General features: G+C 40.6%; 1 protein-coding gene across 1 annotated transcript in view; it reads right to left on the bottom strand.

Annotated features, from left to right (window-relative positions):
- Window positions 1–12,071: 12,071 nt before the first annotated feature.
- Window positions 12,072–26,260, bottom strand: part of RBM47 (RNA binding motif protein 47) — a 232,163-nt gene continuing 217,974 nt past the window's right edge. Inside the window, exon 6 of the mRNA XM_064285890.1 lies at window positions 12,072–12,486. Within this exon, the coding sequence (XP_064141960.1) occupies window positions 12,454–12,486 (33 nt within the window). The 3' untranslated portion in view covers window positions 12,072–12,453. The remainder of the gene's footprint in view (window positions 12,487–26,260) is intronic.

The following is a 26,260-nucleotide window of genomic DNA, read 5'->3' as shown; positions in this document are numbered from 1 at the left end:
GGAGTCACCATGAGTTGAGGCCAACTGGACAGCAACAACAATGATTGATTGAAACATTTTCTAAATAATTTTGGTCAGCACTGGTCAGTCAAGGTGAGCTGAGGGGAGGCGAGATGAGGTGAGGTGAAGCGAGGTGAGGTATGTATTCTCACGACCTGCTGGAGGGAGTATAAATCAGTACAACCTTTTTGGAAAGCAACTTGACAAGATGTCTCAAAATGTCTTAAAAATGGCCATCCATGAATGCAAACTTTGGAGCTGTATCCTACAGAAAAGATCAGAAATTTGGCCAAAGAAAGCAGCGCCAACAGTAATTAACAAAAAGTACATAGGAAGAAGACTATAAAGAAACTCAGAAAATTTGAACAGTTGTTATATCTGGGTTTTGAAAAATTGCTTTAAAAATTTTCCTATATTCCCCCAGTGTTACTTATATAATAAGAAAAATATGTTTAAAAATAAACCCATTAAAAAAAATTTATTTCCTCCTTTCCATTCCTCATCTACCTTCCTCCCTTTGCAAACCAAGGACCTAGTTATTCTGGTAATGACAGGGACACGATGACCTATTGTGAATTCTGTCCTTGATCCTTCTCTCCTCCTTTGTAGATTTTGCTGTGGGCTTTGGCCTGGGAGTAGACGGCTTCCTCCAACATAGATGTGGCTCTGCAGGGAGTGCCTCTCAACGGCACTGGTCCATGAACATCCTGCCCATGTTGCTTTTCATCAAAGCCAAACTAGGCAGGTCACCTTACCAGCAGGGATACTCAGGGCTTAACTCAGCATACTTTGTTTAGAGTTCATCTTGTTTCAGGGATACTGCAGTAGAGCTGGGAACTAGGGGAGAAAATGAGGATATTTTTCTTCTCTGGCAATATTTTTCTTTAGCAAGTTAAATCATACTTGGTTTCTTCAACTGGATGTATTTTGGCTGATAATGACCTGTTTAGTTTCATAGACCAAGGAGAACAGTGTGGTTGAGCTGACATTTTGCACAGGGGAGGTTCATTGATCCATTCATTCATTCACAGCTATTCATTAACCACTTCTGTGTCAATGACTGTCCTAGGCACAAGGAATATAGCTGAGAACAAACCAGAAACACTCTCTGTCTTGATGGAGCTTATGTTCTAGTAGGGGTGAGAGTCAATAGTCAACGTTGTTGTTGTTGTGTGCTGTTGAGTCAATTCCGACTCATAGTGACCCTGTAGGACAGAGTAGAACTGCCCCACAGGGTTTCCAAGGAGCAGCTGGTGGATTTGGACTGCCGACCTTTTGGTTAGCAACCTGAGCTCTTAACCACTTCACTACCAGGGCTCCTAATAGTCAATAGTGCAACAATTAAAGAAAATTTGATATATTCTATAGAAAATAGTACAAAAATGAAGAAAAATTAAGCAGGGTAATGGAAACAGAGAGTGATGGGATGAGGTGTGTGTGAAGTGAGAGAAGTGTTCCTTTAGACAGAGTGTTTTGGAAAGGCCTCTTGCTAAAGAGGCACTTGAGCAGAGACCAGAAGGAAGCAGGGCATTGAGCCATGTGGACATCTGGAGGAGAAGAATTCTAGGTAGGGGCAATAGCAAGACCCCAAGGAAGAGCTTTAGAGGCCAGTATGGCTCAGAGGTGAGGTAGGAGTGTTATAGGAAGGCCAGATCATGTGGAGCTCAGCAGACCATTATAAAAACACCGCCTTTGACTCTGAGTGAAATGAGAAGTCATTGAGGGTTTTGAGAAGAGAAGTGGCACATCTGACTGTAGTGGTTCTCATCCGTGGTTACACAGTGGGGTGTCCTGGGGAGCTTTCGACAAATCCCAATGTCTGAGTCCCACTTCTAGAGATTCTGAATTAATCGTTCTTGTGCAGCCAAGGTTGTGAACTACTGATTTTAAAAACTACCCTGGCTGATGTGAAGAGATAAGACTAGTGGGGACATGGGCGGATACAGGGAGACAATCAGGAAGCTACTACAGTACTCAGGGGAAAGATAATGTGACTTGAATTTGGATGTAGTGATTCAGATGATGAGGAATGGCTGAATTACAGAAATAATTTGAAGGTAGAGCCCTAGCTCCATGTTGCTGCTATGGGTGAGGGGGGTAGTAAGGGGTGTGGCTTTCAGGATTCAGTATTAATAAGCATCTTGACCAACAGACCTAAATCCATATCTTCTAATCTAGAGCCTACTAGTAATAAAGGTGGTTTTTGTGGGCTTCATATTTACTGTGTTATTTCTCAACTTGCTTAGAACCTGGATGGGGAAAAAGGACGCTCTTTATTGGAAGAAACTCTCAGAGACCCATAATGAGTCAGCGTATGTATATGTTTTTCTCCAACCACATTCGTCGGCCCAAGAGCAGTTGCCAAATTGGTGGTGAATTAGACCTTACCAGGCTTGGGGCTTTGCCGGGAAGGTGATAGGGGCAAGGAAACTGAAGATGTATGTAAGGGAATGGTAACAACGATACACTATGAAATCTGAGCTGGGAAAGGTGGCAGTTGAGAACATGGGGTGCAGTGGGAGTGGTAGGACTAACGGACTGTGGATCCTGGAGGAGTCGAAGAAATTTTAGGGTCCGGGTAAAGAAGCAGTAAGCTGGGAAGATAAAAGTGAGTGGTAGCTGAGATGCTTGAAAGTAAGATTATAAAGAGGCTGTTGGTAATGGCAAGGTCTAAGGTATAACCTGGAGCTGAAGGAGGACAGAGGACAAAATCCTCGAAGGAGTGGAGAAAAATGAAAATGAAAAAAGTGCTGAATTTGGAATCGGAAATCCTGAGTTTGAGTCCCAGTTTATTCACTGACTTCCTGGACAACCTTAAAAAAGTCCTACACCATCCTGACCCTCCATTTCCTCGACTGTAAAATGCCATGGGTGATGGGAGGCCTTAAATGACATAACATATGTGGAAGTGTTTTGTAGTCTGGAAAAATACTGTCTATGCTAAGGATTGTATCCACTGGCCAAAAGATGCAAAATAACCTTTCTGTTGTTAGGGAGGAAACCCTGGTAGCATAGTGGTTAAGTGCTACTGCTGCTAACCAAAAAGGTTGGCAGTTCGAATCCACCAGGCGCTCCTTGGAAACTCTATGGGGCAGTTCTACTCTGTCCTATAGGGTCGCTATGAGTCAGAATTGACTCGATGGCAACGGGTTTGGTTTGGTTTTTGAGTAGTTAGAGAACCAAAGTGAGAGTCAGTAGAACTCTAAACTTCCAACCTCTGGGACACTAAATAAACTAAGAGACTGCCAAAGGGAAATAATAAATCCACCAAGTTGATGACTCTTTGGCACTGTCCTGTTGACAGTCTTTCTGGCTCTTTTTCTGTGGTGAATAGTTCTAAAAGTAGGATGTTTGATGACTTTATTCCCTTTTGTAGATAAGAGAAGTGGCTTTGAGGACAGGGAGTAGGCATAAGAACCGGGAAGACAACGCTGGTTAAGTAATTTAGTCTTTCAGTAAAGGAGTAACTGCTAGATTTATATTGTGTTGGAAGCAGTTTTCTTCAATTGTTTTCAAAGAATTTGATTTACTCTCAAATACAACCACTAGGAAAACAGGGATGGAGAAAAAGCAAACGTAAGAAGGAAGCTATTGTTTTGGAATGCTTTGCTGAGAATAGTCACAGCATACTTGCTAAAGAAGCCCACATGATATTAGGATATAGCATCATAAATATATATAATTTTTTTGGCTTTTTTTAAAATTGTATGTTAGATGAAGGTTTACAGAACAAATTAATTTCTCATTAAACAGTTAGTATACACATTGTTTTATGAAATTGGTTAACAACTCCACGACTTGTCAGCTCTGTACCTGCTCAACCTTGAGTTCCCTGTAACTGGCTTTTCTGTCCATTCCTGCCTTCTAGTCCTTGGCCCAGGGCTGGTGTGTCCCTTTAGTCTCATTTTGTTTTATGGGCTTGTCCAATCTTTGGCTGAAGGGTAAACCTCAGGAGTGCCTTCATTACCGAGCTGAAAGGGTGTCTGGGGGCCATACTCTCAGGGTTTCTCCAGTCTCTGTCAGGCCAGTAAGTCTGGTCTTCCTTTTTGAGTTAGGATTTTGTTCTACATTTTTCTCCAGTTCTGTCAGGGACCCTCTATTGTGATCCTTGTCAGGGCAGTCGGTGGTGGTAGCCATGCACCATCCAGTTGTACTGCCCTCAGTCTGGTGGAGGCCGTGTTAGATGAGGTCCATTAGTCCTTTGGACTAATCTTTTCCTTGTATCTTTAGTTTTCTTCATTCTTCCTTGCTTCCGAAGAGGTAAGACCAGTGGAGTACCTTAGATGGCTGATCACAGGCTTTTGAGATCCCAGACGCTACTCACCGAAGTAGAATACGGAACATTTTCTTTATAAATATGTTATGCCAATTGAGCTAGATATTCCCTGAGACCATGGTCCCCACGGCCCTCAGCTCAACTATTTGGATGTGTCTATGTAGCTTCCATGACCTTGCCTTGTACAATTGTGCTGGCTTCCCCAGTATTGTGTACTGTCTCACCCTTCACCAAAGTTACCACTTTCTATTAACTATTTAGTGTTTTTCCATTCCCACCCCTCCTCTCTCTCGTAACCATCAAAGATTGTTTCTTTTTGTGTGCAAACTTTTTCATGTGTTTTTACAGTACTGGTCTCATACAATATTTGTCCTTTTGTGATTGACTTATTTCACTCAGCACAATGCCCTCCAGATTCACCATGTTATGAGATGCTTCACAGATTCATTCTTGTTCTTTATTGTTGCATAATACTCCACTGTGTGTATGTACCACAGTTTGTTTATCCATTCATCTGTTGATGGGCATCTAGGTTGTTTCCATCTTTTTGCTATTGTGAACAATGCTATAATAAACATGGACGTTCATATGTTTATTCATGTGACGACTCTTACCTCTCTAGAGTATATTCCTAAGAGTGGGATTGCTGAATCATATGGGATTTCTATTTCTAGCTTTCTAAGGAAGCACCATATCATTTTCAAAAATGGTTTTATCATTATGCATTCCTACCAGTAGTGCATAAGAACTCCTGTCTTCCTGCAGCCTCTCCAACATTTGTTATTTCCTGTTTTTATGATTCATGCCAGTAATGCTGGGGTGAGAAGGTATCTCATTGTGGTTTCGATTTGCATTTTTCTAATGGCTAGTGATGGCAAGCACTTCCTCATGTGTCTGTTTGTTGGCGGCTTAAATGTCTTCTTTGGTGAAGTGTTTGTTCATTTCCTTTGGCCAATTTCTAATTGGATTATTTGTCTTTTTGTTGTAGAGGTGCTGTATTGTACATTTTAGAGATTAGACCTTTGTTTGATTTGTAATCGCCAAAATTTTTTTCCTAGTCCGTAGTTTCTCTTTTTACTCTTTTAGTGAAGTCTTTCGATGAGTGTGTTTAATTTTTAGAAGATCCCAGTTATCTAGCTTATCTTCTGGAGTTTATGTGTTGTTGGTTGTGGTTTGTATCCTGTTAATGCCATGTATTAGGGCCTCTAGCGTTGATTCTATTTTTTCTTCTATGAACTTCATAGTTTTTGGCTTTATATTTAGGTCTTTGAACCACTTTGAATTAATTTTTGTAAATGGTGTGAGGTACAGGTCCTGTTTCATTTTTTCGCAGATGAACATTCAATTTTGCCAGAACCATTTGTTAAAAACTGTCTTTTCCCCATTTGAGGGATTTTGGGCCGTTGTCAAAGATCAGGTAGCCATAGGTGGATGGATTTATGTCTAGGTTCTAAATTATGTCCCACTGGTCAATGTATCTGTCGTTGTACCAGTACCAGGCTGTTTTGACTACCATAGCTGTATAGTAAGTTCTGAGGTCAAGTAGTGTGAGTCCTCCTACTTTATTCCTCTTCAGTAGTGCTTTACTTATCCAGGACTTCTTCCCTTTCCATATAAAGTTAACGGTAAGTTTTTCCATCACTTTAAGAATGTTGTTGGTATTTGGATCGAGATTGCACTGTATTTGAAAATCACTTTGGGTAGAATTGTCATTTTCACAATGTTGAATCTACGTATCCATGAGCATGGTATGTTCTTCCATTTATGTAGATCTCTTTTGGTTTCTTGCAGTAGTGTTTTGTAGTTTTCTTTGTACACGTCTTTTACAACCATGGTTAGATTTATTCCCAAATATTTTATTTTTTAGGGGCTATTAAAAAAAAATTTTTTTTTTTTTATTATAAATGGTATTTTTTTCTTGATTTCCTTTTCATCATTCTCTCTATTGGTGTATAGGGATCCAACAGATTTTTGTATGTTTGTCTTGTATCCTGCTGCTCTGCTGAATCTTTCTATTAGTTCCTGTAGTTTTCTCATGGAGTCTTTTGGGTTTTCTATGTGTAGTATCATAGCATCTGCAAATAGGGACAGTTTAACTTCTTCATTACCAATTTGAATGCCCTTATTTCTTTTCCCTGCCTTATTGCTCTCACTAGCACTTCCAGCACAATGTTACATAGGAGTAGTGATAAAGGGCATCCTTGTCTTGTTCCTGTTCTCAAGGGGAATGTTTTCATCCTCTCTCCATTAAGAATGATGTTGGCTGTTTGTTTTTGCACAGATGCAGTTTATTATGTTGAGAAACTTCCCTTCTATACCTATTTTACTGAGAGTTTTTTAATCAGGAATGGGCGTTGGACTGTGTCGAATGCCTTTTCTACATTGACTGATATGATCCTGTAGTTCTTCTCTTTCCTTCTATTTATGTAGTGGATTACATTGATTGATTTTCTAATGTTGAACCATCCCTGCATACCTGATATGAGTCCTACTTGGTTGTGGGGTATTTTTTTTTATATGATGCTGAATTCTATTGACGAGAATTTTGTTGAGAATTTTTGCATCTGTATTCATAAGAGATATTGATCGGTAATTTTCTTTTTTTGTGGTGTCTATGCCTGGTTTTTGTATCAGGGTTATGCTGGCTTCATAGAATGAATTCAGAAGTGTTGCTTCCTTTTCAATGTTCTGAAATAGTTTGAGTAGTACTGGCATAAGCTCCTTTCTGAATGTGTGGTAGAGCTCTCCAGTGAAGCCATCTGGGCCAGGCATTTTTTTGTTGGGATTTTTTTTTTTTTATTACCTTTTCAATCTCTTGTTATGGGTCTGTTCACATTTTCAACACCATTTTGTGTTAGTTTGGGTAAGTGGTATGTTTCTAAAAATTTGTCCATTTCCTCTAGGTTTTCAAACTTGTTGGAGTATAGTTTTTCATAATACTCTGTCATGATCCTTTTTATTTCAGTTGGTCTATTGCAATGTCCCCCATTTCATTTCTTATTTGTGTTATTTGCATCCTCTTATGTTTTTCCTTTGTCAGTTTGGCCAGTGTTTTGTCAATTTTCTTGATCCTTTCAAAGAACTAACTTTGGGTTTTGTTGATACTTTCTATTGTTTTCCTATTCTCTATATCATTTATTTCTGCTCTGATCTTTATTATTTCCTTTCTTCTGGTGGCTGTGGGCTTCATTTGCTGTTCTCTATTTGTCCAAGCTGTGTAGCTAATGTTTTGATTTTGTTCTTCTTTTTTGATGTGTGCATCTATCGCTCTAAATTGACCTCTGAGGACTGCCTTTGCTGTGTCCCAAGGGTTTTGGTATGATGTGTTTTCATTCTCGTTAGATTCTAGGAATTTTTTTATTCCATCACTGATTTCTTCTATTACCTGGTGGTTTTCAAGAAGAGTGTTATTCAGTTTCCATGTAGTTGATTTTTCTCCCTTGCTCTTCCTCTTGTTAATTTCAACTTTGATGGCATTGTGGTCAGAGAAGATACTTTGTATTATCTCAATGTTTTGGATTTTGTTGAAGGTTGCTCTGTGGCCTAAGATGCAGTCTATTCTGGAGAATGTTCCATGTGCATTGGAAAAGAATGTGTACTTTGCTGCTGTTGGGTGGAGTGTTCTATACATTCCTATGAGGTCATGTTGGCTGACTGTGCACTTTAGCTCTTCTGTATCTTTGTTGAGTTTCTTTCTAGATGTTCTGTCCTTTACTGAGAGTGGTGTGTTGAAGTCTCCTACTATTATAGTGGAACTGTCAATATCTCTTTTCAGTGCTGTTAGAGTTTGTTTTATGTATTTTGGAGCCCTGTCATTGGGTGCATAGATGTTTATTATGGTTAAGTCTTCATGATGGATTGTCCTTTTAACCATATAGTGCCCTTTTTTGCCTTTTATGGTGGATTTTGCTTTAAATTCTATTTTATCTGAGATTAGCATTGCCACTTCTGCTTTCTTGGTAGTTATTTGCTTGACAAATTTTTTTCCATCTTTAGATTTTTAATAAATTTATGTCTTGGTGTCTACAGTGTGTCTCTTGTAGACTGCATAGCGATGGATCCTGTTTTTTGTTTTTTCTGTCACTCTCTGTCTCTTTATGGGTGCATTTAGGCCATTTACATTCAGTGTAATTATTGATATGTGTGAGTTTATTGCTGTCATTTTGTAGTGCTTTTTTTGTGGTGCTGATGCTTTGTTTGTTCCACTTACTCTTCTGCCCTGAATTCCTTTTGTGGATTTCTTTTTCATTTCTTTTGTTTTTATTGAGACTTTATGTTATTCTTTATTTTGATGAGTAGGTTTCTTAACTTACTTTGTGGTTACCTTGAAATATACCCTTATCTTCCTAGGTTTGAACCAGTCTATTATTACTTGATATCACCTTGCCTTCCTTTCCATTAGAAAGTTCTGTACCTATACCATTTGTTCCCACTTTTATTGTTCTGATGATGTTGTCACTTACAGATTAACCTCTCAGGTTCCCTGTTGTAATTCTTTTAGTTTTGGATGGTCCTTGAGAGTTCATTTCCTAGGTTGGTACCTGGCTGGTACAATCTTGCATCCAAGATTCGGGCTGTGGTCTGATGTTGTTTGTTCTCAGACCAAAGGACTCCCTTTAATAATTCTTGTAAGTTTAGTTTGGTTTTTACATATCCCCTTAATTTCTGTTTATTTGGAAATGTCCTAATTTCAGCATCATATTTTAATGAGAGTTTTGCAGGATATATTACTGTTGGTTGGCAATTTTTTTCTTTCAAGATTTTATACATGTCATCCCATTGCTTTCTTGCCTGCATGGTTTCTGCTGAATAATCAGAGCTTAGTCTTGTTTCTCCTTTGTATGTGGCATTTTGTTTTTCCTGAGCTGCTCTCAGGATTTTTTCTTTGTCTTTAATTTTAGCGAGTGTGATTATGATATGCCTTGGTGGTTTTCTTTTGAGGTCTATCCTATATGGGTTTCATTCAGCTTGGATGGTCAGCTTTTCATCTTTCATAATATTAGGGAAGTCAGCAATTCTTCAATGATCCTCTCTGTGTGTTCTGTTTTCTCCCTCTGTTCTGGAATTCAGGTCACTCATGAATTTTTGCTTTTTATTGTATCCTGCATAATTCTCAGGGTTTCTTCATTCTTTTTTCTGATTTTTCCTCAAATGGAGTTGTGTCCAAATGTTTATCTTCAGTTTTGCTGATTCTGTCTTCCGTCATTTCAACCCTGCTCCTCAGCTCTTCTATCACACTGTCCATTTCTGAAATCTTGCTGTTTATCTCCTGGATTTCTAATTGTTGTTTTTGTATGATTTCTAGTTGTGAATTTATTTTGGCATTTTGTTCCTATTTTCCTGAATCCTTCCATGTTTTGGTCATATTTTCCATTGATTAGTCTGCCATTTCCATGAATTTATCTATTTTTTCCTCATTTTGTCAGCTTTTTGCTTCAACTCTTAGATAGCTCTGAATATTTGATATTTGAATTCCCTGTCAGGTAGTTCTAGTGCCTTTTCTTCTACTGGAGAGTTGTCTGGTGTTTTATTTTGGATGCTTACTGGAACCATTCTGTCCTGTCCTTTTTTTTTTTTTTTTTTTGAATATGTTTTGACATTGTCTTTGGGACATTCAGTGGTTATTTTTCTTCATTTATTGATTGTAGATCTGTGTGTTTTGTCCTGCCTTTTTTTTTTTTTTTTTGGTTATGCCTGAGCAGGTGAGCTGTGCATTCTTTGTTGTTTACTCATCTGTGGTCACAATGCTTTTCATCTCATTGTCCAATGGGCAGGGCCATTCACTCACCTATGGTGCAGCAAGGCAGGTCAAGCTGAAGGGGAAGGGCTGGGATGGGCTGTTTGTGGCATGTACTAGGGCTGACAGGGAGGGACAGGAATCAGTGCTGGGCAGGTTCTGCCTGTGCTGTTCAGGGCTGTGATGTTCAGTGCATGGTGCAGGTAGGCAGGAAGGAGGGGGTAGGTTGTGATGTGTGGAGATAATATGGGTATGGAAAAAAGGAGAGAGAGGAGAGAGAAACAGAAGCCAAAAATAAAACAAACAAACAAAAAAAGAGTGCTAAGGGACCTTGCCATTGGAGTGGAAAGATGACAAACCAAGAAATGGAAAAAAGAAAAATATATATAACTATATAGAAATTTAGAAAGAAAAAAAAGAAAACCTCCCTGGAGCCCCATTGGTGTGGCTGTGAAGAATGGGGAAGTGGCTCCCAGGCTGCACAGTACAGCCTGGCTGAGGGGGTGGGGTATAGATATCACACAGTGCCAGGTATTCAGGAGACAGTAAAACAAGGTAAGTATAGAGAGATGAGAACTGAGAAATGAAGAAAGACAGAAAGAAAAAAAAAAAAGAAAGAAAGAAAAAAGAAATGCCCCCAGGGATCCCACTGACATGGCTGCACAGACCGGGGAAATGGCTCCTAAGCTATGTGGTATAGCCCGTCTAGAAATGGCTCCCTAGCCACGAAAAGAAAAAGAAAACAGAACAAAACAAAACAAAAAAAACCCCGGGGATCCCACCAGTGTGGTGTCTTGGGTCAGAGGAGTGGTTCCCCAGTTCAGCAGCACTTCACAGCCTTTCAAGAAGAAGCAAAGATGGCACACAGAGCTAGGTGTTCAAGAGAGAGGAGGGGAGGTGGTGGGAGGCACAGAAGAAGCCAGAAGAAATGGAAAAAAGCAACATCAGCAACAGACAAATGGCACTCAGGGAGCCATCCAATGTGGGTGGAGTGAATCCAAGCACCCTGGGGCTGAAGCAGTTGCCTCTTGGCCAAGAGACTGTGGCTGATGGGAAGCAGAGGAGGCCAAGGAGGGGAGAAGTTTGGGTTTAGGAAAGCATATATCACTGGTTACTGGGAGCTCTGTCTCCTGCTTGGAAGCTGCTTTCCCATACTCCCTATCTGTCAATCTCCCATGTGGGTGCACTCCAGCTGACCAAGCCACAGCTGCCAGCCAGAAAGCAGAGGTAGAACAGGAGGGGGGAGAATGGGAGATGTGAAAGCATGTATTGCTGGCTACCAGGTGCTCTGTCTCCTGCTGGGAGCTCTGTGAAGCTGCTCTCCTGTGCTCCCTGCCCACTGATCTCTGACAGGAATCCAAGATGACATACCCATCTGATAGGGGATCTCTGCATGTATCTCTTCTTGCTCTCTCTTCTCTGTCAGTTTCTTATTTCGTTCAGTTCTTGGCTGAGTTCTTTATCTCTTCATTTCATACTTTGGGTTCCAGGATTGATGTTCATCTGTTTTACTTAGTTTTTTGGGTCTTTGCTGCGGAGGGACAGCATGGTGCTTCTGTCTATAGTGCCATGTTGGCTGGAAATCCCCCATCATAATACTTTAATATTTGTATAGCACTTTCACATTCTTTACTACATTTAAATTTGTCCTCTGATTCTTGCAACTTTAACCTTGTGCTCCCATGGTCAAACTCCCATCCTGTACCCCCTAATTTAAGAAGAGGACCCTGGGCCTACTTGGCTTTCCTGTCTAGTATGCTATTTCTCTGAAAATTACAGTCCTACATTGGTCCTCTCCCTACAGCCCTTGAAAGACTTGGATCCTTGACCCTGACTGCTGGTCTTATGCCTGGATCCTCCCTCTCAGCTTCTGAATCTCCCCAACTGCCCAGCAGCTTGCCCCAAAGGGAAATGCAGTATTATACAAAAGTGCACAGACTTCAGAATTGAAGATCAAAAGACAGAGATTCTCAGATGAGTTTTTTTTTTTTTTAATGACAATGATAACAATAAAACATCCTTCCCCACTCCAGCCAGTAATGTTTTGTCTGCAGGAGTGGTATTTAAAACAAAAGAATATGGACAGTTTGAAATTAAGTAATGAAAAAATATTAACAAGTATATTAGTATGAAAAAATGCTAGAAATAAACCAAAAGATAGCTGAGGTAGCAATTTCAACAACAAATGGAATATAAGATGAAAAATGACCATAAGGGACAAAAGGGGACATTTTATGCTGGTTAAAAGAACTGTCAATCAAAAATCATGAACAAATATGCACCCAATAAGATAGCTTCGAAACATATGAAGTAACAGCTTACAGGTTACAGGAATTTATCTCCTAAGAAACAGATAATTCAAGCAGGTTTTGGTGATGATCAAGCTGACCTGAACTCATATCCGTTTTTCATCTCTTACTATTTATGGATCTTCACTAAGTTACATGACCTCCATGATGCTCACTGTTCTCACCTGAAAAACAGGAATGATAACATCAGCCTCCTAGGATCATTATAAGCTTTGAATAAGATAATGCATATAAATTGTCCAGCACAGTGTTTGGCCCACAGCTGGCACTTTATAAGTGGCTACCATACAAAATTTTCCTTGGACCTCTGCAATCACCTGCCCTGTCCCTGTTGGGTCTCTTCGATTTCAGAGTACAAGCTATATCCTATGTCCACCTCAAATTTCTTTACCATCCAAGTGCTAGGGATACAGCAGAAAGCTGAAACAGAATCTAGAAAAACAAATTCTTTGTATAACTTAAGGATGATATTCAGCCAGTAGTACAAGTAAGTCTATACTGTTATATTACAGCTAGCATCCATTCTGACTGGTCAGGGCCTGTGCCAGTTATCAATTTATTATCTCTCAGCTCCAAATTCGCCTTTCTTTGCACAATCTTGTGATACCAGAGCAGGACCCTGTAAACATTTCTCCTTTGCTAGCTGGCAGAATGTTAGGTTTCATCAAGGAGCCATTGAAGTGATAGTGCAAGGATATAGAAGCAGATAGTTCTCTTCTAGGGTTTGGTCTTGTGTTATTATTGTTCAGTGGAAGAGTCCAACACCTGCATTCTGAGATCATGCTCTTTGTACTGTGACCTTTAAGCAGATCTAGTCTTCCCACACCCTCTGGCAATAGAAGGCATCTTCTAGGGAAGGCTGAACCCTCTGGTAAGTTTCTTCATCATGAGCAGGCTGTGTGTTAATATAGTAGCTACACTCTCTTTGAAGAGTGTGGGTAGTGGGGAGGGTTCCTAAGTCCTTGCTTTCCTCTTTTTCCACTCTCCCTCAGCCTAGAGGTTGAAGCTACTTTTTACTGCACCTGCTTCTTCTGGACCCTCCTCTTAATCCTTTCAGTTGTTAGTCATCTTCTGTTGTTTTTGTTAGATGCTACTTTTACTGAGTCAGTTCCAACTCATGGTGACCCAAGGTACAACAGAACAAAATGTTTCTGAGTCCTCATCGTCCTCCAAATTGTTGCTATGCTTGAATGCATTGCTGCAGGCACTGTGTCACTCCATCTTGTTGAGGTCTTCATCTTTTTGCTGACCCTCTACTTTATCAAGCATGATGTGCTTCTCTAGGGACAGTCCCCCCAGATAATGTGTCCAAAGTATATGAGACAAAGTCTCACCATCCTTGCTTTTAAGAAGCTTTCTGGCTGTATTTCTTCTAAGACAGACTTGTTTGTTCTTCTGGCAGTCCATGGTATATTCAATATTCTTTGCCAACACCATAATTCAAAGGCATCAATTCTTCTTCATTCTTCCTTATTCATTGTCCAGATTTTGCGTGCATATGAGGCCATTGAAAATACCACGGCTTGGGTCAGGTGCACCATAGTCCTCAAAGTGACATCTTTGCTTTTTAACACTTCAAAGAGGTTTTTGCAGCAGATTTGCCCAATGTAATATGTCGTTTCATTTCTTGACTGCTGTTTCATGGGTGTTGATTCTGAATCCAAGTAGAATGAAATTGTTGACAACTTCAATCTTTTCTCTATTTATCCTGATGCGCTTATTGGTCCAGTTGTGAGGATTTTTGTTTTCTTTATGTTGAGGTGTAATCTACACTGACAGCTATATGTACTCTTTGATCTTGAACAGTAAGTGCATCAAGTTGTTGCAGGGCAAGGCTTCCCAGCTCGGTACTAAGGCTTGCCTAGGTTCGTACCTTCTTCTGACCAAGAATGACCAGGAGAGGCTCAGAAGTTCCACATGAATAAAGATTTATTAGAGACAGAAAGAAAGTAAAAGGCTCACAAGGGAGAGAGAGAGAGGGGTTTCCATATATGTTAGCCTCCAGTCTCTCACTGAACAAAGGATTTCCTAGGGCTTATAAAAGTTTTTATGCAGGAAAAAGGCATTATCTTTATTCATTAGATGGGTGGAGGTTTCCAGGAGAAGGGGAGGGATTATGAAAATCAAATGTGAGTTTAGTTAGAAATCAAGATGGATTTCTTAGCACGGGTTGCTGGAAGTAAGATGGAGTCTGTCACAAAGGCTGCCGGAATGTTGAACAGGACTTATTCTGGGATGTTGTGCATGCATGATGCCTCTGGATCTTGGTTGGAACCCCATGAGGGGTCCCTGCTCATGTTTGTCTTATGTGAAAGGTCATTCACAGGCCACATTGATCTTTACTGCGCACACTCTGCACCTGGTGAGGCCTTGATAAACAACGCAGGAGATTATCAGTAATTTATAGCTGGTCAAGCACACAGGGCCTTGAAATGCAGCCCCTTATCTTGTCTAAGCACCTAGTTTGTTAATCACAAGTAGTTTTTGGGTGCCAGCAGTAAAAGTTATATGGTGGTCTGCACTTAGGTTTAGATTCAAAAAATACTGAGCCAGAGGCTATTTAATTATAGCTGGTCAAGCACACAGGGCCTTGAAATGTAGCACTTATTTAATTCATCCAGCCCAATTTCTTCCCTGTCTCAAAGTGCTCTTCATTTTCAGCAAGCAAGGTTATGGCATCATCTGCATATCTCAGGATGTTAATGAGTCTTCTTCCAATACCGATACCACGTTCTTCTTCGTATGGTCCAGTTTCTTGGATTATTTGCTCAACAGACAGATTGAATAAGTATAGTGAAAGGATATGGCCCTGGTAAACTCCTTTTCTGATTTTAAACCATACAGTATCCACTTACTCTGTCTGAATAAATGCCTCGTGGTCTATGTACAGGTTTTACATGAGCACAATTAAGTGTCCTAGAATTTCCATTCTTCACAAACCTTCTGTTAGTTAACAAGTCTTTATACTAAAGATTCCTTATGCAAGCAGCTGGTGTGGTTTCTTTCTCCTTACTGGAGGCATTCCTGGTGCCTTTCTTAACTAAACTACAATTGTATCAATGAGTGACTGGGTACTAGGGAACAGTTTTATCATCATGTAAGTATTCTCTAAAGTAACCCCCTCTCTTGTTCCATTCTGCCCACTAAAGAAGAATCATTGCCGGCTTAGTTTCCTAGATCTCTTGTGACCAGAAAAACTAAGAATAGGTAGAAATACATAAGAGCAGTGAGAAGAACAGGAGGAAGACTTAGTAAGAGAAGTTAAGTTTATCTACATAAAAAAGAGCTGGGGAGAGGGAGAAAGAAGAGATGAAGAAAAATATCATAGGCTAAGTGTTGGAGAGAACTTGGAAGAAGTAGAAGTGGGAAGGTGTGCAGATATAAGAAAAATATGAGAAAAATGGGGAAGAGGGTAAAGAACATTTGAGAAATTTACTGGGGCCTACAAATTGGATTTCTGTTGATCTTTGAGAGACATGTAAGAAAATTTTTATTATTTTTGGTTTCAGAAATGTGCTTCCTGATTTGTGACTCTGTATAGAGAGTCAGCCACAGGAGCACCTGGCTTTTACTAGGGTTATACCTGGTTTCTATTTTGTTTAGGGAAATTTTTAATTTGTCCATACTTTTGTTTCTGACACCACGAACTAATATTATTAGTCACTTCAAAAGCTATCTGAGAGGTTTTAGGCAATGTTGAGAATTCCTTATGTAGGTGTCTGTTTTTAACTATCTAAAGAGACATCTGCTTCCTACAAATGCCCTCTTATTTGACTCTGGAAAACTCTCCCCTTTGGACTAAATTAATTTTTTATTTAAAAAAAAAAAAGAAGAAGAAAGAAAACCCTGAGGGACTAAATTACTGGGCTGAGGGCTGAGGACCATGGGCTCAGGGGACCTCTAGGTCAATTGGTATAACATAGTTCATAAAGAAAATATTCTACATCCTACTTTGGCATGTAGCATCTGGAGTCTTAAAGGCTTGCAAGTGTCCTGCACACAGTGTGAGAAAAACTAAAACAAAATTCAAACTCACAAAAAAAGACCAGACTTGCTGGTCTGAGAGACTGGAGGAATCCCAAGGCTATGTCCCCCAGACACCTTTCTAACTCAGAACTGAAGTCACTCCAGAAGTACACCTTTCAGCCAAAGATTGCACAGGTCTATAAAACAAACAAAAATTAAAAGGGGGGAAAAAAGCAGGGTAGGCATTTAACTGGACAGAGTATAAAAAGCACTAACTTTAATCTGCGTGTGTGTGTGTGTTTGTGTGTGTGTACTTGCAAAAAGAAACATTAGAAAGATAAACTTGAAATTAATACAAACTAGGGGATGGGGAAAGCAGATAAGGAGGAAGTGAATTTTATAAAAATAAAATTAAAATAAAAAGAAGAGTACCAGATAGAGAGTCACACAGACTTGGGTTCAAATTCCAATTCTGCATCTAACTAGCCATATGATCTCGGAAAAGTTACTCAATCTCTCTCAGCCTCAGTTCCAGTAATAAAATTTATAAGGTTGTTGGGAATATCAAGTGAGATAACACCTGCGGAAACACATAGCCCAGCACCTGGTAAGTAATAAATGCCAGCTAAATGTTAGCTATAGTTAGTATTGTTTTGGCACAGCATGCAAGAACCTTGTAAGCTTCTTAAGTTTTGTAACTACCTTTTGGCTTATATTTTGTTGTTCCTGTGTTTGTCTTGAATTCTTAGGAAAAAAATCTTTAAAAGAATTGGTGGCATTGTTAATTGTCATGAAGTCAGCTTCAACTCATGGTGGCCTTATGTACAACGGAACAAAACATTGCCCAATCCAGTGCCATCTCAATGATTGTTCATATGTTTGAGTCCATTATTGTGACAATTGTGTCAATCCACCTCATTAAGGGTTTCCCTCATTGGCCTTCGACTTTAGCAAACATGGCATTCTTTTCTAGTGATTGATCTTAAAAGAATAAGGGCTTATATTTGTCTTTGTGGCCAACTGCAGTGAGATCTTCTTACTTCATAGTCATTTTAGGATGGGCTAGAGGAGTGATAAGAACTTCAGGGGATAGAGTGAATGAGAGTGGCTTTAGAAAGGACATGGAAACAGGATGAGTCCATGGTGCTTGTTGCAAAGACGTAAAGGCCCTGGACCTAGAAAATGGGAGCCTACCAGAAGAACAGAGGGAAAATCCCCAAATCCACCATACATTTTTCCATTTCTCCTCTTTTATGATCAGCATGGAAAAGCAGGGAGGGAGTATGGCTATGTAACTTTCTCAATGTAGTTTAGAGTTCCAGGGTTGCCTTCTTTGTTCCAATAAGGAAACAGCCTTCAGCTTCCTCTCTCCCTCACTGAATGCTTCATTGTTCATGGTACTGTTTATAAAGTCAGTGCAGATTTTATAATCCAGGCAAGACCTCTAGCCTCTTTTCTTTTCTTTTTTTTTAAAGGAATCCAAGGCCCTTTTCTTCCTGACATTTCAAAACCCAACAGCTTCAAATACTTTGCCGCTTGTCTATCTGTGTGACCCTGGGTAAGTTTCTAAACCTTAGATTTGAACAGGCGGTTGTCCCTAATGGAAAGTGCCAGTAGCAGGACTGCCACCATTACTACATGTGTGGCCAAATCAGTCTCTCAGCATCATGTAAGTGATTTCAACAAGTACGACAGACAATCAGTCGCTCAATGTATTTCCCCAGCATGTGTTCCATGGCGAAACTTTTTATCTTTCATCATATGTACTCTCACATCTTCTGACTTCGTAAGAGTCACAATTCAGGGGGATCCTAGCTTTTGAAAACTCACTGGCTTCTTCTGTTGGAGGCGAGGAATGATGCCTGTATCAGTTAGGCATGTGTTGTTGGAGCAGGCCAAGAATGGCAGAAAAGGAACTTACCGGAAGGTTGCTCACAGATTTGCTGAGAAGGCAGGAGAACCCATCTTAAACCAGGGAGACCAAGCAACAGACACAATGTGGCCAGGAGGCTATCACCATTGCCCACCATGATCGCCACTTCCAGTCCTGACCTTAGTGCTAGACTACCTTAGCTGCCACCACAGGTCCAATATCACTGTCTCTATGACTTTGCACAGTTGAGACTGGCTGTCTTAGAACCTGTGTGCTCCCTTGGCAGCTGGAGACAAGAAGAGCAAGGATTTCTGCTTTTAGTCCTGTACTATGTGTGGTTGGTTAACAATCAGAAGATACAGCATAGTTACACTGGGTTACTCTGGTTCACTCTTGAGATCCTGGTGTCAGAAGAACACTCTGACTCAAAGGGAGAGTTCCTCAAAAGTAGAAAGGAGGGTTAGATGCTGGACAGCATGGGGAAAAAAAAAAGAATGTCCACTGAGGTGCTAGAAATTTGGGTAGTGTTGTAAAGTGAATTTTCACCCAAGCCCTTTGCTTTGCTCTTCTCCTGTTGGCATCAGGCCTGTCCAAGTCCTGTCATGCTTCAGTACCTAAGCAGGTGCATTTGCTCCCTTCTGGTGCCTGGAGTCCTGCCATCCATTGCTGAATTCCAACCTCTTGTTGTTTTAACATTGGGTCTCCATCCCAGGAGCCTTCTCCTGGCTGCTGTTCATGGAGTCGAATTTCCTTTCATGACGCTGCCTGTTGCCTGCTAAACCAATCATAGATCTTGGGACTTGGATAGAGATGATTTTTTTTTTTTTTTTTGGCTTTTCTCGTTGAAGGTCTTCTCGCTAATCCCTAGATATGGAAAGAACACTAGGTTGAAGCCAGAAGACCCAGATTTGTTAACTGGGAACTTGGGCAAGTTTTTGTGGTCCTCAGTTTTCTTATCTGGAATATCAGAGGGGTAGTGCCTGTGAAGATTTCTTGAGCTGTGGAATCATGGTGATTATGATTCTAGCTTGAGCTTCTTTTTTCCCTCAGCTGAACTTCTTAGGTTTTTGGCTTCTGTCTTAGTTGCCTAGGGCTGCCAGGGCTGCCATAACAAAGTACTGTAAAGTGGGTAGCTTTCAACAACAGAAATTTATTACCTCACATTCTGGAGGCTAGATATCCAAACCAACATGTCAGTTGAGCCATGTTCCCTTAGAAGCCTCTAGGAAAACATCCTTTCTTGTCTCTCTGACCTTCTGGTAGCCTACGATGTTCTTTGGAGTGAACTACAGCATAACTCCATCTCTGCCTATGCCTTTGCATGGCGTCCTTCCTCTGTCTCCTGTGTCTCTTTTCCTTTTTTTAAGGACACCACTCAGGTTGGATTAGGACCCACCTTACTCTGGTATGACCTTATATAAACTTAACTGATAACATCTTCGAAGACCTTATTTCCAAACAAGCTCACGTTTACAGGTACCAGGATTTAGGATTTCAACATATCTTTCTGGGGAACACAATTCAATCCAGAATAGCCTCTCTAGATCCCCCGCTCCCACTTTTGGCCTGCATTATTTTTATCCCTTTTGTTCATTTAACATACCAGTTATGGAGTCACAGTCTAAATGGAAATTTTCCATTCTGCTATCAAACCAGAGTCCTCCCTCCCACTCGTTATCCTGTGCTCTTTTGCCCCAAGTCACTCTGTCTGAGGATTCTGACTTTTCTGGAGTCACAAGGGAACACTAGAGGGGATGAGTTCTCAGTGTTTGATCCTCACCCTATAGTGTGGGAGTCAAATATCCTTGTCATTTCTTGGTAAAACCCAGATGATCCTAGTTTATGTTATGTTCCTTTCTGACAGCATAGGCTGCAACTTTAAGATCATATTTTTGTTCCTTGGTTTACTTGGAAGGGGAAAAAACAGCCATACAAAGCGACCTTCTGTTTATTTTATATACTAGAGGTTTCTCTTACAGGTTTTTCCACTCTGCCTTCCATGTATTCTTTCAGGTTTCTATGTAAAGCAACAGCACTTGTAATAAAGAGCTACCATTTATTGACAATTTTCTGTATACCAGGCCCTGTACTTGGTGTGGAAACCCTGGTGGCGTAGTGGTTAAGTGCTACAGTTGCTGACCAAAAGGTCAGCAGTTCAAATCTGCCAGGTGCTCCTTGGACACTCTGTGGGGCAGTTCTATTCTGTCCTATAGGGTCGCTATGAGCCGTGGACTCGACGGCAATGGTTTTTTTTTTTTTGGTACTTGGTGTTGGATCTGTGCTGTGTTACCTTATGGAATAAACATAGGAGGTTTTACTCCAATTCCCAATCCTCTTTCTACAGGTGAGGAAACTGAGGTTTGGATAAGTTAATCACCTATTTCTCAGGAGTACAGTCTAGCAGGCCCCATAGAGTCAACAAGCAGCCCCTCTGGTGGTTGCTTCTGCAACTTCCCCATCTCTGAGGCTATAGAAATCTCTGTTGCCTTTTCTGATTTTCTTCTTCCCAGGAGCCTCCAAGTCTCCTGAAATTTCCTAAACTTCAATAACTTGCTGGAAAGTATTCCACAGGCTCTTTTTAGAACCAAGGTCTTCTTGATCCTATAATGTTCTCTCTTTCACAGAGGTGACTACCCAGGGTGTGGACCTGAAGAAACTCAGGTTAAAGAGCAGTTCTGACCACACACAAACTGGATTCCAGAAGGGATGACCCTTACACCATCTCCGGACCTTCTCAGAGTTAGGGGCACAGGAGTGTGGTCTAAAAGAGGTTCACAGAGTCTTTTTAGTTCATCCCTCCATCTTGGGCATGATGACTTGTCTTTACTACAATTCCTGGAGTCCTTGGGTTGTGCAAATGGTTAAGAGCTCTCTCCTAACCACCTAACACACATGGGGTCGCCATGAGGTGGAACTGACTTGACAGAAGCTGGTTTGTTTTTTGGTTTTACTCCAATTCTGAAGTATGGTTATATGCTCAGCCTCTCTCAAACTGCTCAGAAACATTTTCCGTTTCCAATTTGAACCAAGCTCTCCTTGTTTTACCCTATTAAAGCAGGGAATGATTAGTTATTATCTTCAAAATATTAATGTCCTTCTTCCCTTTACCTTCCCATATATATATATTGTTGTCATTAGGTACCTTTGAGTCAATTCTGACTCATAGCAACACTATGCACAACAGAACGAAACATGACCCATTTCTGTGCCATCCTCACAACTGTTGCTACGCTTGAGCTCATTGTTGTAGCCACTGCCTCAATCCATCTCAATGAGGGCCTTCCTCTTTTTTGCCGACCTTCTACTTTACCAAGCATGATTTCCTTCTCCAGGGATTGATCCCTCCTGATAACATGTCCAAAGTATGTGAGACATAGTCTCGCCACCCTTGCTTCTAAGGAGCATTCTTGTTGCACTTCTTCCAAGACAGATTTGTTCATTCTTTTGGTAGTCCATGGCATATTCAATATTCTTTGGCAACGCCACAATTCAAAGGCATCAGTTCTTCTCAGGTCTTCCTTATTCATTGTCCAGTTTTCCCACGCATATGAGGCAATTGAAAACACCATGGCTTAGGTCAGGCTCACCTTCATCCTCAAGGTGACATCTTTGCTTTTCAACACTTTAAAGAGGTCTTTTGCAGCTAATTCGCCCAATGAGATACGTCTTTTGATTTCTTCACTGCTGCTTCCATGGGTGTTGATTGTGGATTCAAGTAAAATGAAATCCTTGACAACCTCAGTCTTTTCTCTGTTCATCATGACATTGCTTATTGGTCCAGTTGTGAGGATTTTTGTTTTCTTTATGTTGAGGCGTAATCCATACTGAAGGTGTGGTCTTTGATCTTCATTAGTAAGTACTTCAAGTCCTCTTCACTTTCAGCAAGCATGGTTGTGTCATCTGCATAACACAGGTTGTTAATGAGTCTTCCTCCATTCCTGATGCCCCGTTCTTCCTCATATAGTCCAGCTTCGTGGATTATTTGCTCAGCATACAGATAATGGGTATGGTGAAAGGATACAACCCTGACGTACACCATTCCTGTCTTTAAACCATGTGGCATCCCTTTGTTCTGTTTGAATGGCTGCCTCTTGATCCATGTATGGATTCCTCATGAGCACAATTAAGTGTTCCGAAATTCCCATTCTTCCCCACAATGTTATCCATAATTTATTATGATCCACACAGTCAAATGCCTTAGCATAGACAATACATCTTTCTGGTATTCTGTTTTCAGCAAGGATTCATTTGATATTGGCAATGATATCTCTGGTCCCACGTCCTGTTCTGAATCCGGTCTGAATTTCTGGCAGTTCCCTGTGGATATACTGCTGCAGCCACTTTTGGAAAATCTTCAGCAAAATTTTGCTTACATGTGATATTAATGATATTGTTCAATAATTTCCACATTCAGTGGATCACCTTCCTGGGAACTGGCATGAATATGGATCTTTTCCAGTTGACTGGCCAGGTAACTGTCTTCCAAATTTCTTGGCATAGACAAGTGAGCATTTCCAGTGTTGCATCTGATTGTTGAAACATCTCATTTGGTATACTGTCAGTTTCCGGAGCCTTATTTTTCACCAATGCCTTCAATACAGCTTGGACTTCTTCCTTTAGTACCATTGGTTCCTGATCATATGTTACCTCCTGATATGGTTGAATGTCGACCAATTCTTTTTGGTATAGTGACTCTGTATATTCCTTGCATCTTCTTTTGATGCTTCCTGCGTCATTTAATATTTTCCCAGTAGAATCCTTCAGTATTGCAACTCGAGGCTTGAATTTTTTCTTCAGTTCTTTCAGTTTGAGAAATGCATAGTGTGTTTTTCCATTTTGGTTTTCTATCTCCAGGCCTTTGCACATCATAATACTTTACTTTGTCTTCTCGAGCTGACCTTTGAAATCTTCCTTTCGGCCCTTTTACTTCATCATTTTTTCCTTTTGCTTTAGCTACTTGATGTTCAAGAGCAGGTTTCAGAGTTTCTTCTGACATCCATTTAGGTCTTTTCTTTCTTTCCTGTCTTTTTAATGACCTCTTGCTTTCTTCATGTATGATATACTTCATGTCATTCCACAACTTGCCTGGTCTTTGGTCATTAGCATTCAAAGCATCAAATCTATTCTTGTGATAGTCTCTAAATTCAGGTGGGATATATTCAAGGTTGTACTTTGGCTTTCGTGGACATGTTCTAATTTTCTTCAGTTTCAACTTGAACTTGCATATAAGTAATTGATGGTCTGATCCGCAGTCAGCCCCTGGCCTTGTTCTGACATGATAGTGAGGTTTTCCATCGTCTCTGTCCACAGATGTAGTCAATTTGATGACAACTGTTTTGGAAGAATTGTCCTTGTCCCTCGAAAAGAACAAAAGTTACTATAAATTGAAGCAGGGATTAAAACAGTTATTTGTACACCAATGTTTACTGCAGCATTATTCCCAGTAGCCAAAAGGTAGAAACAACCCAAGTGTCCTTCAATAGATGAATGGATAAACAAAATGTGGTATATACATACAATGAAACATTATTCAGCTGAAAAGAAAAATGATGTTCCCTGGCGCTCACCTGGTGTCTGCATCAACATGGATGAGTTGTAAAACCACTGTGCTGAGTGAAATAGTCAGACACCAAATGACAAATACAAAATATCTAGAATAGGCAAATGTACAGAGACCGAAGTTCATCAGTGGTTATCAGGGGTGGATGGGAGGAAGAAAAGGAAGATATTGCTTAAGGAGTGCTGAATTATTGTTAAGGGTGATGAAAATATTTGGAAACAGTGGGGATGGTTGCACAACAGAGGGAACATAACGTAACTGAATCGTACGTGTAAAAATGGTGGAAATGGCAAATGTTTTGATATATATATTTCACCATGATTTTAAAAAAAGCTATTGTAATGGGAATAATAATTGGGAGGATTAATGTGCTTTTCTTTTTTGCTTTCCAATGACATGGCTTTCTCCCTACTTTCTGGAGAAATCCTTTTATGTGGAAGAGGAGGAGGGGTGATTAGAATGGTTCTGAAGGAATTTAAAGAGCAAGAAAAAGTTAATATTTAGTTTTTGACATTTAAAACAGGATTCAACACCACAACAATAACTTGAATACTAGGTTTGGGGTGAGAGAAGGATTTTTCTTCACAACTTTAGCTCTCAGTCAGCCCAGATCAGAGAGTTTCTCCCATAGGATAGAGAAGATAACCTTGTAATAATTTACCTTTAGCCGGGAGTCGAAACCAAAAATTCATACCAAACCCGTTGACGTCAAGTCAATTCTTACTCTTAACGACCCTGTAGGACACAGTAGAACTGTCCCATAGGGTTTTCAAGGAGCAGCTAGTGGATTCAAATTGCTGACCTATTGGCTAGCAGCCAAGCTCTTAACCAGGGCTCCAGCCAGCAATCTAGAGGCAGGACAAAAGACACTATGAAGTAGAGGAAGTAAACAAGTTAGGCTAGACTTCTTCTCATGGGGGATTGTGGGAAGAGGAGGCAATGAACAGAAGCCAAGTTAGGAGGGGAACTGGCGAGTCATATGCTCTGACGCCCTTTGAAAGGCAGTGAGCCAGTTCATCAGGCTCACTGCACCAGGACAGCAGAAGGAGGATGGGGTTGAGCACTGAAGGGTCCACAGTTTAGGATGGAGCTGAGGTGAGGAGTCAAGGGATAAGCAAGAGAGAGAGCCCAGACAGGCTCTTACAGGCATCAGCAGCAGGTGCCAGATGAGCATCAGGGACAAGCACCCATTTAAGAACCTGCACAAAAACAAGCCCTGGTGGTGCAGTGGTAAAGAGCTCAGCTGCTAACTAAAAGGTCAGCAGTTTGAATCCACAAGTCGCTACTTGGGAATCCTATGGAACAGTTCTGCTCTGTCCAGAGCTGTTGCTATGAGTTGGAATCAATTAGTTGGCAATGGGTTTCTTTCCCCAGTGATGCCACAGGCCATAGATACCTTCTTACAGAGGAATAGGAGAAGAGCCAGCAGAAATAGGAGAGCCTAAGAAGTTCCCAAAAGGGGCCAATTAAATCACTGAATTTGACTAAGGTTTAAGTTGGAGTTCCTGGTGGCATAAGCAGTGAAGCCCTCAACTACTAGCCTAAAGGCTTGCAGTTCAAACAAACCTGGAAATCTGCTTCTGAAAGGTCACAGCCGTGAAAACCCTACAGAGCAGTTTATTCCATAGTAGCTGGCAAAATGGCAATGAACAACAACAAGAAGATTAAAGTTAAAGGTGATTGGGCATTTAGTTATATTTCTCCTCTCTAACTAATAATTAACAACAAATGAGATGACAACACAAATAAAATATTTTACCTGCATATCCAGGTTGGATGGTAAGATATTTAAGCCTGCCACTCTATATGTCAATTTTTTTTAAATAAGCCTTTTCTCTTTCAGGCTCAGTGGTTTCAGCTCTTTAACTTTTCCTCTTCTTTTATATTCTTGGTTCTAGTTGCTAACCTCTGAATTGTCATTCTTCTTCCAGTTGCCATCGAGTCGATTCCAACTCCTGGCAACCCCATATGTGCAGAGTAGAACTGCTCCTTAAAGCTTTCACGGCTCTGGACTTTTGGAAGCAGATCACCAGGCCCTTCTTCTCAGGCACCTTTAAGTGGGTTTGAATTGTCAACCTTTCAGTTAGTGGTTGAGCGCTTAACCATCTGTGCCACCTGCGGACTCCCAGAACCTCTGGATACATCCCTAAATTTTTACATCTGTCTGAAATTCTAGAGTACGTTCTCCTGTCCCTCCACCTCCTCGTCAACATCAGCAACAACAAAGAGAAGCAGGAAAGCTCAACTTTCTTTGATTTTGCCCAGGTAACAGAATTGTGCAAGTTATCTCCCATGGTTGAAGAAAGCCACAGCTACAGCTTATCATGGGCATACTTTTTAGAATGGTGGGGCATTCTACAAGGCTGATGATCCTGTTTTGCGGACTTTGTTGGCTATATTGGCATTATTTAGCATAAGTGTGGCCATGGTGTGATGGGTCAGTAAGCAGGTTAGTATTAAATGAAGGTGCATGATCTCTAAGTCCAGGCAGGAGACAAGTGACCAAGACAACCAAAGATGGCAGCTGGCTTGGGGCTGC

This window comes from Loxodonta africana, chromosome 5, assembly GCF_030014295.1.
Source record: "Loxodonta africana isolate mLoxAfr1 chromosome 5, mLoxAfr1.hap2, whole genome shotgun sequence".
NCBI classification, from domain to species: domain Eukaryota; kingdom Metazoa; phylum Chordata; class Mammalia; order Proboscidea; family Elephantidae; genus Loxodonta; species Loxodonta africana.
This window is presented reverse-complemented; position numbering and strand designations above follow the sequence as displayed.